This window comes from Mirounga angustirostris, unplaced genomic scaffold, assembly GCF_029215605.1.
Source record: "Mirounga angustirostris isolate CCGP_5_RB_7025 unplaced genomic scaffold, mMirAng1.0.hap1 SCAF_5, whole genome shotgun sequence".
NCBI lineage: Eukaryota > Metazoa > Chordata > Mammalia > Carnivora > Phocidae > Mirounga > Mirounga angustirostris.
Genome location: NW_026991713.1, coordinates 74,679,639 through 74,696,586, shown reverse-complemented (window position 1 = coordinate 74,696,586; position 16,948 = coordinate 74,679,639). Strand labels below are relative to the sequence as shown.

The 16,948-nt window shown below is 38.6% G+C and overlaps 1 protein-coding gene across 4 annotated transcripts in view; it reads left to right on the top strand.

The window, feature by feature from the left end:
- The window catches only part of FGD4 (FYVE, RhoGEF and PH domain containing 4), a 213,756-nt gene that overhangs the window by 190,949 nt on the left and 5,859 nt on the right, over nucleotides 1-16,948 (top strand). For all 4 annotated transcript variants that reach the window (XM_064591407.1, XM_045873648.3, XM_054507109.2 and 1 more), the window contains 6 exons: nucleotides 3,912-4,084; nucleotides 7,777-7,807; nucleotides 8,023-8,115; nucleotides 8,416-8,541; nucleotides 12,664-12,804; nucleotides 15,593-15,733. In XM_064591407.1, coding sequence (XP_064447477.1) covers nucleotides 3,912-4,084; nucleotides 7,777-7,807; nucleotides 8,023-8,115; nucleotides 8,416-8,541; nucleotides 12,664-12,804; nucleotides 15,593-15,733 — 705 coding nt within the window. The remainder of the gene's footprint in view (nucleotides 1-3,911; nucleotides 4,085-7,776; nucleotides 7,808-8,022; nucleotides 8,116-8,415; nucleotides 8,542-12,663; nucleotides 12,805-15,592; nucleotides 15,734-16,948) is intronic.

Sequence of the window (16,948 nt, the reverse complement as noted above, 5' to 3'; positions counted from 1 at the left end):
TTTAGGTGCTTAGGTAGTGCTCCTTTCCCCTCTTCTGGATTATATTATAGTTTCAGTAGTTAAGCTCTTAGCTCTGTCTTAACCAATTGCCTGGGTTTAATTTTGACATTTGAGAATTATTCTGGAAATAGTTTAAGGTTGAACACCTTGTTGCAGAGCCAAATTAAGTAGCTATTTGGAGGACAGATGGCAAATAGCCTTGGGGGAATACAACCATAGTGACTTTGAAGAAAGGACCCATCTTGTTCCAGTTATTATGAGCTATCAAACCTCTCTTGCCATTGCCTCCCGGGAGAACAGAGTCCTAGAGCAGCAGTTACCGGAAAGCCACATTCGTCTTGTGAAGACCATCTTAGAAGCATTTCTGTAGGTCCATTCTAGTAATCCCCGCACGCCTCCCACCTCCACCCCCTGCACTGTCCTTGTCACACGCTCTCTTCACAACACGCTTTTCTTCCGATAGAGCATCTTGGTTTTTTGTATATAGAAACTTCAGAAGTACCGTTTTTATTTTTCTCTGTCTCTAGGAACAAAACGAGGGCTAGTTTTCTGTATCCTACTCTGGTGATCTTACATTTCTCTAAAAAGCCAAATTGCATGTAGAATCTGATTTCAACCTTGAGCTGACCTTCACGTGTTTGCTCATTTGCTTGCCTCCACACCATGCTTTTTTCAATTACTGCAGGATACTCTGTTGACTAAATTAAATAACCACACCTGACATCTGAAAGTTTAAAAAAAATCCCCAAATTATCCTGTAGAATGACCCAAGAGATTTTATTCTTGGCCCTTTGTTGTTCTCGTCTTTATTTCCTTATAGCTTGACAGATTTCAGTTTTTTCCCCCTTGACTCATTTAAACTTTGAATACAGAGCAGGCAGTGGAAGTTTTCTCCAACCATGTACTTTTACAAACTTTAAAAAAACTTTAATGAAATTGTCTCTGGTGAAACATGACATTGAATTGTTTCACTCAAATATTTCAAGACCCTTGAAATAAGTAATTGAGGACCACTGGAGATCAGGAAGGGGGACTCCCCCTGTGCTTTTAATAAAATCGGGGCTAGCTTCTAGCTTAGCACTTTCAGAGCTTGCTCCATCAGCCAGAGATCACATGTCTGTAACTACTTCTGGCCATGGATAAAAAGCCATCTCCCGCACTGAAAGGGAAAGCCATCTACTTGGTCGTGCAGTTGTTCTGACTTCCTCTTTGAGCACCGGCGGAAACCCACACGGAAGGTGATGGTGGCTTTTGCCCCAGGAGCAAGGTTCACAGAGGGAACAGAAGGCATCTACTGCTTTGTAAACAATATTTTATATCCTTGTGCTCTTACTTTGACCCCTAGGAAGAAGAAAAATGGTATTTATTGATTTGCAGTAGATTATGATATGAATTATATAAGGTTAATAAATAGTTATTGAGTGTTTAGAGTGTAAAGTCCCGCTTAGGAAGCATCTGTAATTGGGGAAGCATAATCCTGCAAGCATAAAATGGGAAGAGAAACATATCATTTATAAGGTAGTCTGTCATCTTGTGTGAGTGTCACCACGAAAAACAAATGCCTAGAACTTCCATATTCATGGACTATGTTTCTATAAAATAACAAGACTTTGCTGAATTTTATAAAGTGAACTTAAGTACAAGTATCAGATAACTCAGAAATTTTATGCTATAACATTACATTTGTCACTCAGTTTGCAGAAACATGAGGTGGTGGTTGCCATCTTGAAAGTTGAGCCTTGTGGCACCTGGGTGGCTCAGTCAGTTAAGTGTCCAACTCTTGATTTCAGCTCAGGTCATGATCTCAGGGTCATGAGATTGAGCCCCACGTCAGGCTCCGTGATGGGCATGGAGCCTGTTTGGGATTCTCTCTGCCTCTGCCCCTGCTCGCACGTGCTCGCTCGCTCTCTCCCCCTGTCAAATAAATAAATCTTTAAAAAAGAAAGAAAGTTGAGCCTTGTGCATATTGGTTGGCCTTGACCAAATCCCCTTCTGAGAAGGCCTTCATACAAGATAGGAAAAAAATGTTAACAGGAACAGTTAGCAGCAAGCTGTTGCCTTAAGCAAACTGGGATGGTGATGAGAGCCTTTCAGAGTGTTTTCAAATCCCTGAATCCTATGTACTGCAGTGAGGCTGGAGATGGCCACACTTAGAACGCAGTGGACAGTTGATGATAGGTCTTTAGGGTTCTCTTCTAGAAATGTAAATGTGAAATGCTAAAGTGTATTTATTACCCTTTTATTTCTACGGTATCCAGTGTGGAAATGAAATTTTAACACTGGTTACAGGAACTTGCAAAATAACGTACAAGGAACTGATAAGAAATTTGCTTTCAGAATGAGTACAATGGGCAGTGTCACATAAACCGGTGGAAATGTTTGGGGTTTTTTTAAGATTATTTATTTATTTATTTATTTGAGACAGAGAGAATGAGAGAGAGAGAGCACATGAGAGGGGGGAGGGTCAGAGGCAGAAGCAGGCTCCCTGCCGAGCAGGGAGCCCGATGCGAGACTCGATCCAGGGACTCCAGGATCATGATCTGAGCCGAAGGCAGTCGCTTAACCAACTGAGCCACCCAGGCGCCCACCGGTGGAAATGTTTTAAAAGTCCATCCACATCTCTCTTCTTGATGGCTCTGTGGAGCCAAACAGAATCTGGCAGAATAGGACATTTTTCTGGATTTAATTCTCTGAAGAACCAGTGACTTTTATAGATAATAATCCTGAGACATGAGAGGTTACATAGTGCACAGAGTTTAAGTCTCCAGTTATTCTTGTCTTTGAAAAATATATGTAACTCTAGAAGCAGTGTCAGAAACAATAAATATGAAGGAGGAAGAAGATAAGTATGGACCTTCTTTAGGAATCCGCCTACAAATTAACCTAAGTATTTAGCCTTTCCTCCTTTTGTATGTTTCAGTGTGTTCAAAAGTGAATTAAATGTCTTCCCAAACTTACTGTTTGGTTCTGACTAGCAGGGGTTGTTCATTGTTGGCTAGAAAGGGGGCGTGATACATTATTTGATTCAGTTTCAAAATAAAGTCCTTCATTTTAAAAGAAAATCTGGTAAAGAAGATCTTTAAAAACTTTTTGCTAAAATAGATGACTTTTTATTCATTTTTTTTTAAAGATTTTATTTATTGGACAGAGACACATCGAGAGAGGGAACACAAGCAGGGGCAGTGGAGAGGGAGAAGCAGGCTCCCCGCCGAGCAGGGAGTCCGATGCGGGGCTCGATCCCGGGACCCTGGGATCATGACCCGAGCCGAAGGCAGACACTTAACGACTGAGCCACCCAGGCACCCCAATAGATGACTTTTCTATCCATACATGACAAATTCTTAAGATATAGGCCAATAAAAAACAGTAACTTAGTTTATTACAAAGGGTTTAATGTGCTAACCCCACATGTTCTAAACTAATAACTTGATTTTTTTTTTAAACTTAATACTAAACACACTGGCAAAAATAATTGTTAAATAATACTCATTTCCTCTACTAGCTATTGAAGACTTGCTTTGTAAGACACAACAATTAGAAATTTTCTTGCCTAAGGGCTTCAGCTTATATGGTTAAGAACTTCAATTCCTGGTATATGAAAAGTCCTTAATAAATTGTTGCTGAACAATTTTAATTGAACTAATTTTCTTCATAGTACAAAATGATAATTGGTTTACTTAAGTATCAAATATTATGAACCAATAAAGGGAAATATAAGTGTTACAGTAAGGTAATTCTGATACAAGCATAAAAATCTCAATATAGTATTTAAATAATCTTGCTCACATAGGGGGTATGATATTCCCTGGGAATTCCTTGGAATTTTTGTCTAGGACTACTTGTAATACTGGTCGCTTCCTTCTTTCTTCTTTGTTTTCCTGTTTACTGATGTGTGCTCTGTGTCCTTGCAGTTTAACAACATGTTGCTGTACTGTGTACCAAGATTCAGCTTGGTGGGCTCTAAATTCACAGTTCGAACCAGGGTTGGCATCGATGGAATGAAAATTGTGGAGACTCACAATGAAGAATATCCACATACTTTCCAGGTATCTGGAAAAGAGAGAACATTGGAACTGCAAGCCAGGTGAGAGAAGCCTTCCTATCACACAGCTTTACGAAAGCATCAGAATGAGTTGTAGGACAGAATAATTCTGAGGATCTTTCCCAAGTGAATACTATAGACCTCTGGGAATCTGGTTGGACATAAGAAACAGAATCTCTTAGAAGGCAGGAATTATGTTATCCTTTTTGATTCCTTCATAGTGCCTAGAGAGTAGTTTTCAGATAGTAAGAATTCAGTAGATTAAATTTACTCTTCAGATTTGCAAGGTGCTCAGAGAATGAAGTGGTTGTGTTCAAGCCAGAGTTTTGAGCCTTGTACGAAAGGGTTCTCCCTAACCCTTCCTCCCTCCACCCTTCCTTTTGGTGCACAATGTTTATTGATGCTTTCTATCCCATGCTAAATGTTGAAGCATTAACTGTCAGTCCTTCAGTGGCTCTGCATTCATGTGACTTACTGCCACTTTGATGGAGAGGATTTTCAGAGGCGGCAGAGTAGAAAAGGTAATGATTCTGCCACAGTTGGAGGATACAGGAAGGCAGCCATTTGGGGTTATAGTAGCCTCTAGAAACCAGGACTTCTGGAAGAGGTGGTTCTTTATAAGCTTTGTTGAGTTGGAAAGAAGTGCTGGGGTTCTGGCATCCCTCTGCTTAACATAACAGTGGAAAGAAAAAAACTGTGAGAACCACTACAGTGGCTCATAGCTACCTCGTGTGTGAACCTCTGGAAAATAGAGTGCTGTCAGGTTTTGAAATATCTACCTTAGAAGACTGTCTTCCATTTATCCTACAAAGGCGTATCGTGAAATATGGGAACCTTCAGAAGGTCACAGATCAGAGGGTTTAGGTACCAGTCTTGACTCTGATGGTTCTGATACCCTAGAATCTGGAGACTCAGAGAGCAGTTCTGTTCCTTTTTGTTTGCTTGCACCAATAGCATATGGTTCTGGCTGGCTCAGATGAATTCATCCTGGATATTTGTACTTAGTAACTGTATAAAAGTTTGAAGTTCAGACTTTTAAAAGAGAATAATTCATTTTAGCAGGAATCTGTGCCCAGGGAATTAGGGAATTGGTGAAATTACAGTTAAGGGAGATAGGGCTGGTACATTTTGAAGAAGTAGCCCTTTGATTTCCCACAGAAAATCTATACTGAACCTGCCATTACTTAGGGAGCTGCCAGGCGACTGCTCCTATGGATTAGAAGGTGGCATTTCAAGCATAAGTTAAAAGTGTAGAGGACTTAGCTTTGAATGGCATGGCTTTCCTACCTCATGGTGAAATTTGGCCCCAACCACCAAACTGAAGGAAGAATGTATTATGCTGTGCTCAGAGGCTCCTGACCTGAGTCCTCAGTGCTTGACTCACTGAGCGATTGGTTCTGGCAACAGGGAGGACTCATCAATAGTTCTGACCATCAGAGAAGTCTTCATGGCAGAAGAATGAAGACATTGCTACTGTGAAATCCAGCATACTTCCAAATCTGCAAACCTGAGAGAGGTGTTGAAACAGCAAAAGAGAGATTATCAAGGTTTGGGGGGTTGCCAAAATGGAAACCCCAGCTGTGCATTAGCAGGTTGGCCTATTTTCTCTTCAGGATAGGGCTGATGCATGAGGAATTTTCTTAAGTACAGGCAATAATCACTTTGTAAAGTTCCAATATGCAGGATTGGATACATTTCAATTGATACCGAAAACACAGTCATTTTTCCTTAAATTTCTTATTCCCTTAATCTCATTGCTATAGTTATACTTATGATTATATGGTGAATTGAAGAGCTGAATTAAGTGATTACTTTTCATCTAGTCTATGATTCTTTCTAGAATAAGGACAAACATTGAAAGTCTCAGAACATCAGAGTGTTACAGGGATTACACGGAGCCCAAAGTTGGGTATATATTTGGAGATGTTTAAAGATCATTCACTTCAGAAGCCACCTGGAAAAAAAATGCGTTCTGCTTTTCTTGCTAAATGAGTCAGCCTGAAGACTGACCTCTTACACTCTGCTTCCTCTTTTGTATTTAAAAGAATATTAAGCATTCTGTCTTGTATACTTTTTATGTAATGGCTTTATATTGCTAAATGAATTTAAAAAAACCCATAGTAATAAGTAAATTAGAGGAGTAAAAATTCTGCCATGACTTGAGAAAGTAAAACAAAAAGCATTAAAGTCTTGTCAAGTTTGTTTGCATTTAAAAGACTAGAAGCAGCTAGGAAATAACTGTGATTCCAGAGCAATGGAACTGTTTTATCCAGGCAGGGCACTGCAGTAGAGAGAAATCTCTTTTGAGGGGCAAGGTTGAAACCTCCCCCCCCCCCCCCCCCCCGCCACTAAGGCTCTTGTTCCAAGGATCCCCAGGTGAACAATAAGCAGAATCTTCCATTTGGTGGCACAGACTCCAGCAGCATTCTTGGCACATCATGATGCTCAAGAACAAATCTGCTGGAAAGATGGATGATGTCACAGGAGCAGAGCTCCTGTGTGATCACACACACACATGTGTGATACCTGTGGGAGCGAGGCATGCAACGCTCAGGCTGGAACTCAAACTTAGCCCTAGCCTACCAAACACATGCAAACAGAGCCCACTCTTCTGGCATTCTTCAAAATTCTCCAGGTTGGAGATATAGCTCTGAAGGGGACTTTTCTAATATACACTGTGACAGCAGCCCGCTATATAAGCTACCTGCATGGGAGATGAAATAAAGAAAATTTGCCTCAGTAGGAAAGTAGAAGACTTGACTAGAGTGAAACTTCCTTCCTACAAGCATCTAAAATGTTTGCTTTGCTTTATCTGTAATAGGTTAAGTACGGTATTGCCCAAAGCTTTCTAGCAAAATTGTTTATCAAAGAAATGTTAAATAGCCCCCTAAGGCCTTACAAAGATATTTTAGATTCTAGGGGATAATTGTAATCTTTTCTAAGATGGGTTGTGACTAGTAGCCTTCGAAAGCCTCCTGTGTTTTCTTCCAAGGTGAATTGGAAGACTAGTTGTATATCTGGTACAATGCTAAATTTGCATTTACCTATTTACCTAATATATTGAGCTAGATGATGGTTGTTAAACTTAACATCAGGGCAATATATTAATGGAAGCTAAATATAACTCTCCCAGTCTAAAGTTATGTGTACTAAAGTGGATGGTCTAAAACATTATGTTTAAGGGGCTCCTGGGTGGCTCAGGTGGTTAAGCATCTACCTTCCTTCTCAGGTCATGATCTCCAGGTCCTGGGATTGAGCCCCAGATCAGGCTTTCTGCTCAGCGGGGAGTCTGCTTCTCCCTCTCCCACTCCCCTGTGCTCGCTCGCTTGCTCTCAAATGAATAAATAAAATCTTTTTTAAAAATTAAAAAAAAAAAACTCTGTTTAAGAATTTATTTGTTCAGGGGTGCCCAGGTAGCTCAGTTGGTTAAGCATCTGACTCTTGATTTCAGCTCAGGTCCTGATCTCAGGGTTGAGAGACTGAGCCCCGAGTCAGGCTCCACACTGGGTGTGGATGCTGCTTAAGATTCTCTTTCCCCCTCTACCCTTCCCCCGCTTTCTTAAAAAAAAAAAAGTATTTGTTCAATTGCCAGCAATTCTGTTTAATTTTTATTGTAACTCCTTCCTAGACATCCTTGGATTTTCCAGAAAGTTGGAACAACATTAAAGCATAGTTTTATTCATGAGGTGTAACTCGTTAATGTTCGTATTCACTTGAATTTTGTTTTGTTTTAGTTCTGAGCAAGACAAAGAAGAATGGATCAAGGTAAACCATATTTCTATTTTTTATTTTTGTTTTTTGGTAAACTTTGTATGTGTACACAAACATGCACATATAATAGTGTACACATATTGTCATCAGAACAAGGTCATTTAATTTTTAAGATCATTCTTTCATCATAGATGTTTGTTTGATGAAGCATTTTCATTAATTTGCATGTGATATTTTAATGTATGCTTTGAATCTCATTTATATTTTAGGCTCTTCAAGAGACCATTGATGCTTTCCATCAGAGGCATGAAACCTTCAGAAATGCAATTGCAAAGGACAATGACATGCACTCAGAGGTTTCTGTAAGTTGAAATAAATTCTTTTCTCTTTGCAGTTGCAGATCTGTCTAATCATTTTCTTATCTTGCCTTTTCTCTTTGCAATGCTGGAACTGGCTATTTAGACAAAATCTCATTCTTACATGAATACAATAGTGAGTGCCTTTTTATCCTGCTTAAACTTCTTTAAACCTTTTATTTCTTTTTCTAGGTCATGAGTTTCAAAGCATGATATGAGCAGTGTTGTCAAAATGCTTTTTAATAAGTAAGTAAATAAAGAGATGGAAATGACAGTTTTTTTCTATTAAAATTGAATCCTTTTTAGACTGCTGAGCTGGGGAAAAGAGCTCCAAGATGGATCCGAGATAATGAAGTAACGATGTGTATGAAATGCAAAGAATCTTTCAATGCACTGACAAGAAGAAGGCATCATTGTCGAGCATGTGGACATGTAAGTGAGATTTCTTAATGATCATGAAGGTTGCTAGTAACTAGATAAGTGTTGTATAATCATCAAGTTTGAAAAGGCAAAAAAAAGAAAAATCATTCAATAAATAAACCACCTAATTAATAAACTTAATTTTGATGACAGCTATGTGCAAAGCACTGTGCTGCTGGGTCCTGGAGAAAAAATGGTAAGCAAAATGATACCCTTCTTCACATAGCTTACATTCTAATGGAGAAAATAACCAAAGTCAAGTATACAGACAAATAAACATTTCAAATTACTATAAAAACAATAAGGAGGCAATGAAGAAGTTAGAATGGAGAATAATGTTAATGGAGGAGGACTTGAAACCAATTTTACTTAGAAAAATGAAGCCCTGGGGCGCCTGGGTGGCTCAGTCAGTTAAGCGTCCAACTCTTGATTTTGGCTCAGGTCATAATCTCAGGGTTGCGGGATAGAGCCCCATGTCAGGCTCCATGCTGGGCGTGGAGCCTGCTTAAGATTCTCTCTTCCTCTCCCTCTGCCCCTCCCCCTCTCTCTCCCCCTAGTTAAAATAAAAGAAGAAAGAAAAGAAAAATGAAGACCTATCTGAAGGGTTGATATTTAAGCTGGTGCCTAAAGGGTGAGAAAGAGCTAACCATGCCAAGGGAGGTGAGAAAGGTGTTCAGTGGCTCTGTATGTCAGAAGCCCTGAGATAGGAGAAAGTTGGGTCTGCTCTTGAGATGCCAGAGGTCATGAGGCAGGAGCCCAATGAGTAAGTGGAACTGTGGCATAAGAAATAGAGGTAAATAGTAACCAAAAGAGTTGATGTCCTTGAGAAGACTAGAGATGGAATGTATATAGCATAAGTGGAAGTTCAGGCTTCTGATGGGAGAGGGAAACTTCCCTCCATTATAACAAAAAGGAAAAAGGAAATGATGGGTGCAAATGTGGGTGTGTTTTTGATTTTGTGGTAGGAAATTTTCGGTATGATGATAACTATGTTGTCATTGAAGTATGAGGAAGAGTCATCAGCTGAAAGAAAAGGGGGAAGGGGTGGAGAGATGGGGAAAGTCAAGAAAGACGGCTCAGTATGAAATAGTTGTCTCTGGGCCAGGGGAGTGAGCCTCCCCAAGGAGCAGGTGTGGACTGCTCTGTGCCCATTAGAGGTTTATGGTTATGCATGTAAAGGGACCACAGTCCATTTACTGGCAAGGATTGTTCTCACAAAATTCAACACCTCTGGCCAGAGAAAGCAGGTGACAGGTTTTCAGCAATTTGAGTTGTTTCATATAGAAAGCGTGAGGAGGAACAAGGCATGAAATGAAGCAGGAGAGAGAGAACAGCAGATTTTGGATGGCCTTGTAAACCAAGTTGAAGATGATATACTTTCTTCTAAAAAGCAATGAGTAAACAGAGAAGGGTAGGCATTGTAATACTGTGATTTAATATATTATTAGTATGCTAAAGTGCAAAACAATTCGTATTGAGAGTTCTTTTAGATTATTCTCTTACAGCAGATTTATTCTTCCATTTTTGTCCTGAGTTTTCTCTCAGTGAAACAGTTTTGTGATCAAATTCAAGTTGATAAAAAAAAAAACCAAATTCAAGTTGATAGGGGCACCTGGGTGGCTCAGTCGTTAAGTGTCTGCCTTCGGCTCAGATCATGATTCCAGTCCTGGGATCGAGCTCCACATCGGGATCCCTGCTCGGCAGGAAGCCTGCTTCTCCCTCTCCCACTCCCCATGCTTGTGTTCCCTCTCTCGCTGTGTCTCTCTCTGTCAAATACATAAATAAAATCTTTAAAAAAAAAAAAAATTCAAGTTGATAGCAAATAACTTTCTTCCCCCCCAGGGTAAGACTTCTTGATCTGTCATTGAGTTTGCTTGAGATGATTTCAGGTATTGACTGATAGACTTACGTTCAGTAAACAAACAAAAATGTATTTGAATGTTGATTACCAAAATACAAGAATATGACTCGAAATAAATAAGATAGTAGCTGATATGAATGTGCAGATGCAGGCGTGTCTAGTTCCAAATCCTACAGTAATTTCACTGTAATTATGAGAAAACAATGAATAGTTCTATATCATGAATTTACATGCTGTGAATCTAAACTAAAAGTTTTACTAATATTTTTATGTTCATAAACAGTTTACTACAAATTAGGAAAAATATGCTTCTAGAAGCAAGAAGATAATTTTTTTTTTTTTACAGATTTTATTTAAATTCCAGTTAATATACAGTATAGTATTAGTTTCAGGTGCATAATATAGTGATTCATCACTTACATATAACACCCAGTGTTCATTACAGAACGTGCCCTCCTTAATCCCCAGCACCTATTTAGTACCCTCCCCACTCCCCCTCTGGTAATGATCAGTTTGTTCTCTATAGTTAAGAGTCCGTTTCTTGGTGTGACCCTCTCTCTTTTTTTCCCTATGTTCATTTTTTTTTTTTTCTTAAATTCCACATATGAGTGAAATCATATGGTATTTGTCTTTCTCTGACTTTTAGCCATCCTGACAGGTGTGAGGTGGTATCTCATTATGGTTTTGATTTGCATTTCCCTGATGATGAGTGATGTTGAGCATCTTTTCATGTGTCTGTTGGCCATCTGTATGTCTTCTTTGGAAAAATGTCTATTCATGTCTTCTGCCCATTTTTTAACTGGATTATTCGTTTTTTGGGTGTTGAGTTTTAGAAGTTTTATACATTTTGGATACGAATCCTTTAACAGATAAGTCATTTGCAAATATCTTCTCCCATTCAGTCAGTTGCCTTTAGTTTTTTTGATTGTTTCCTTCACTGTGCATAAGGTTTTTATTTTGATGAAGTCCCAAAGGTTTATTTTTGCCTTTGTTTCCTTTGCCTCAGGAGACATCTAGTAAGAAGTTGCTATGGCCAAGAAGATAATTTTTTTAAACTCGAAGGTTTTTTTCTAACAATTATCCTATAATAATCAGAAAAAAATACTATTCACTAAGAAGTAACATGCATTTGCATTGTACTCATTCATTTATTGGCATTCTGTAAATGTTCATTGGGTGCCTTATGAGCAAAATATACAAGGAGGTTTACAAACATAAACAGTGAATAATCACACAAATATATGATTAAAAACTAATCAGTGCATCGAGAAAAGTAAGGGAACTTCAGTAGCATGGTGACAAGAGACGGTGCTCTATTCTGGAAGTTGGAGAAAGCTTCCTTGAAGTGAGATTTGAGTCAACATCTGAAGGATGAACAAGAGTTAATTCACTGAAGCAGAGATGAGAGACATTTCAGGGGCTCTAAGAAGCCAGTGTCACAGGGGTTACAGAGAGCAAGAAGGGCAGATCATAAAGCACGTTGTAGGCCATGGGGAAGAATCTGCTCTTTATCCAAGAACAAAGGGAAAACTGTAAGGATTTTAAATAGAGGAAACCTATCAGATTAGCATGTTTAAGACAGCATCTGGTGCTGTTTGGAAAATAGCTTGGAGGGATGTAAAAATAGAGGCTAGAGAATGCTCCAGTAAGAATTCCAGTAAGCATGCTACAAGGACCAGTCATGAGACTGTAATACTCCAAATTACGACATTGGTAGCTTGGACTTGGAAGGAAGATGTAGAAAAATAGATTGAAAAAATATCTAGGAAATAAAATCAGCAGGACTTTGTAATATGGTGACTCTATGGGGCGAAGTAGAGGGAGGTGTTGATGACTCCTAGGTTTCTGACTTGCCTTGACTGGTTAGATGGCTGTGCTATTTTCTGCAATAGGGAGCACAGAAGGGAATGGGTTGGGAGGGGTGGGGTGAGTCAGGAGAGATCTGAGGGCAGGGAAGATCAAAATCATTAGTTCATTTGGGGAGTATATTGACGAAACATCCAGAAGAATGAAGGGTAAAAGTCCTTCAAAGGACCAAGCAAGCCTTTGAAGATCTTCTGCCATTAGAGTGAGGAAGACAAAGGGTGAACAAGGAGAGCCCATCACCAACAGCACTATAATACCATGATATATACTCCTAACGTTCATAGGGTATTCTTAGTCTAGTATATACTTGTGTTAAATATTTAACTCTTTCTTATTTATTATTACTATAAGTGATTATTGCTCAAATCTTTATGATTATTCACTCTTCTTTTTTTTTTTAATTTAAGGTGGTTTGTTGGAAGTGTTCTGATTACAAAGCTCAACTTGAGTACGATGGTGGAAAATTAAACAAAGTTTGTAAAGACTGTTATCAAATAATAAGCGGATTCACAGACAGTGAAGAAAAAAAAAGAAAAGGAATTTTAGAGGTATGGAATACTAAATGTTTGATAACTTTTCAATTTTTATGCAAGGAATGTAGAATTGTCTTTTAACCCTGAAGAATACAAATAGCATATTTTGTTATTTCTCTTAATATTTAACAATTTGAAGAACAAGCAAGATTCATACTTTTGTCCTATCCTGCTGAATTTGGGGATCATATTCAGTTGTATAGGAAGAAGAGGGACAAGTGCTGTATTTTAATCACATGCATTTGAGAGTGAAATGTTGGTTTTGTGAAGGTGGCTATAGTCAAATATTAGAGTATTAATTGTCTCTTCTAGTGCCCGACTTATAGTATATTTTTTAATAGGAAAGCTTTTCTGTCAATTTTATCATATTGGCTTCAAAAACCACTGTTTGAAATTATTAAAATTCGTATTAAAGTATTTATTACCTGAGAATGTCTACCAACTTATTGCATTAAAAGCATCATTTAATAGCCAGTGACAGTAAGCTGGTAACTGCATTGAAATATTATTGAAATGTCTTGCAAATGAATTCGACTCATGTTTTTAGACTAAAGTCAGAACCTCCCAATCAATCCTGGGAACTATAATGCAGCATGTATCTGAAATGAGTTTTACACTCAAAAGACATTAACATAAGGAATAAATTATGTAATAAGGCCTTTGTGGCAGAAAGTTCAACATAGCCTGGAAAGTCTGTGAAAAATAGGCTCATGATCAGAATTCTATGTATCTAAAGTCAGAGACGTACTTGGTTTATTAAGAATTTCCATGGTTTATTAAGAATCAATAAGCATTCATTTTGCATCTATACAGTGTAAGCATACAAAGGTCATTTCTGTTAACTGAAAAAGAATCCTAAACTTGAGTGTCCATTGAAAGTTAAAGTATAGGCTGACAAGCTAAAAGTATAACTCTGAATTCTTCTAGGGTACAGATGTTGCTTGTAGGCAGACCAAAATGGGGCTTTCTCTGGCAGGCAAGGTGGAGGCACATTGCATTGGCCTCAAGACTTAAACACAATAACTGACAAAACTGGCATAATACAGTGAGTCAGATAACTTGTGTTAAGGGATGAATTTCAGGCTGTATCTATGAAATTAAAAAAAAAAACTCTAGATAGTTTCTCAAAAAGCCTATACTTGGGGGACAAGTTACCAGGTTAACATATTTAATCAAATAAATATATCATGTGAGGTCCATCAGTAGAAGATAATATATATATGTGCACCTGCACACACAAATACACACATATTTGAAACTGGCTTCATGCCAACGAGTTTGTTATGTGCTTTAGACCAGAAGTCAACAAACTTTTCCGGTAGAAGTTTCTGAGAGAAACTATTTTAGTCTTTGCAGGCCAAGAGAAAAAACTGAGAATATTACTTCTAAACAAGAAAGAAAACATTTTCACAGTTTTTTAGAAAAATTCAAAATTGAGTAATAACTTAGTATAATATTTTATGATATGGCAATAAGACTGGAATTCTTTGTGGGTAGGGGAGGTAGCAATTTATTTAATTGGAGTCCAGAGTTAGTGTTCACTGTCATCAAATTGATTTTAAATGTTCATCTATAAGAACTATTCTTAGCTCATAGGCCATACAAAAACAGGTGGTGGGCTGGTGGGCCCTAGTTTGCCAGCCAGTGCTTCTTAAACGATCTGTGATGAAGGGCCAGTTTTATTTCCAAACCACCACAGCTCAATATTTTTGTAACATAATCACGTTGCTTGCATGTCATCACAAAGTCCAATTGCTCTAAAAGTTTCTAAGTGCTTACTCTTACTTTCTGAGCTTTATCTTGAATGGGTAGCAAAAGAGTCTGAACCAGCACTATTTGGTGGATGGCATTGAGTAGCACTACCCTAAGGATTAGAGCAATTGAAAATAGAAGGAAACCACTCGCTTCCCATAATGTGTATAATAAAATCTATCATTTAATCAAATGGTTTTATTCCCTTTTTAACCAGAGATATATATATCAGGAGACAAAGCAGAAAACTGTAAATGGGTCTGGAAAGTAGCTGTTGCCATTTTAAAAACTTTTAAATTATCTCAGGTTCCAGGACAAAGATAGCTGGTCAGTATTTGCCTTTTTGCTATTGCACTGTTACGCAGTTGAAGCTGGTACAGGATTGTGGTTAAAAGGTCAGGCTCTGGATCCAGACCCAAATGCCTAGCTCGCAGGTTCCTAAATGTGTGCTCTGGGAAAGTTACTTCATCTCTGAACCTCATAGATAATGAAAGTGGTATCTTCTTAGTGTTGGTATGAGGATTAAATGAAATGATACACGTAGTGGACTAAGAAAAGCACCTGCATAGCAAGCAGTCAGTAAATGTTTAACTTTATTTAAATTTGAGGTCTGGTAATACAAAGAATTAAAATTCACTTAAATATTTTCCCTTGTGGGACACCTGGGTGTCTCAGTCAGTTAACATCTGCCTTCAGCTCAGGTCATGATCCCAGGGCCCGGGGATCGAGCCCCGCATTGGGCTCCCTGCTCAGTGGGGAGTCTCCTTCTCCCTCTGCCCCTCACCCTGTTTGTGCATGTGTGCTCTCTGTCTCTTGCTCTCACTCTCTCTCAAAAATATAAATAAAATCTTTTAAAAAATATTTTCCCTTGCTCATGAAAGGGATGAGTATTTAAATAATCATTGCCAATGAACCCTTTTTGGACATTCCCAGGAGACATTTTATGTGAATATATTGTACTTTATGAATATTTCCTTAAGGTGAATTACTTCTCTACCTGGTTCATTTTGTGTTTTCTCTCGCTCACTCTCTTTCCATTATATTTTTCTAGATTGAATCAGCAGAAGTATCTGGAAACAGCATAGTGTGCAGCTTTCTTCATTATATGGAAAAGTCAAAACCTTGGCAGAAAGCTTGGTGTGTGATCCCCAAACAAGACCCTCTTGTGCTGTACATGTACGGTGCCCCCCAGGTATCTAAACTGTATCTTTCTGAAGAGATGGAGGTCCTGGGGCAGGGGGAGGCGAATAGACACTGAACTCAAAATCCTTCCATTTCTCCTCAACAGAACGAGAGAGCTCAGACAGTTGCATTGTCTTTCATTACAATTGAAAAATAATTAGTAACTAAAATTCAAGTTTATTTAAACTGATTTTTATTTTTTTAACTGTTGGGTTTTTTTTAGATATAGCCCATAGTTTCTTCATCCTGTGCATCATGTGCCTTCTCCCCTCCTCTTATTCCTATTCAGTGATTTGAGAAAGGATGAGTTGGATTAGGAAGGGGCATGGGAAGCAGTGGTGAAGCAGAGGGAGATGCAAGGAAGAGAAGGAGGCTGTTTGATGAAGGGAAATAATTACTACAGGTTTGGGGTTTTTTTTCCTGAATGGATGGATACCTGAAAAAAAAAGGAATTTGAGAGGAAGGAATTTAAGTCAACCTCAGATTTTCATTGTCCAGTAACAAGTTTTTGAGAACCATGTATGCATGGATCTGAGCTAAATCTATGGGAGCAACAGACATGCAGGTTTAGCTTCTAGCCAGCACCAGGCACTGTGGGTTGTGTTGTGCTTGAAAAACACCTGCGTTCACCTGGAAATAGATAAAATCTTAAATGTACCTGTTGTATTTTAGCCTATATCTACATTAAGGGCAGGTAAAATTTTATTTTAGAAATAAACTTAAGGGGTGCCTGGCTGGCTCAGTCAGTTAAGCATCTACCTTTGGCTCAGGTCATGATCCCAGGGTCCTGGGATCTAGCCCCATGTCAGGCTCCCTCCTCAGTGGGGAGCATGCTTCTCCCTCTCCCTCTGCCCCTGCTGTGCATGTGCGTGCTCTGTCATGCTCTGTCTGTCTGTCAAATAAATAAATAAAATCTTTTAAAAAAATAAACTTAAAATACCAAGGTATATATTGTCTTCTATTTCATTGTTTTTCCTATACCCTTTTCATGTCCATACATTGATGCACAAATGAATGGATCACCAAATAAAACTGTGTTTGGTAATCAAATCATCATTAACATTTGCTGGTTTTATACAGTAAGATAACTATTATTCTTTCCCCTTTTCATCTGAATGAAGAGCTGAATGGACTCCCTCACAGAGAGGGTGTGGGATGTAGGGTCAGTGAATCCTAGCTGATTTAGGTGTCTGCTCTCATTCATTCATTCATTCATTCAGCCTAC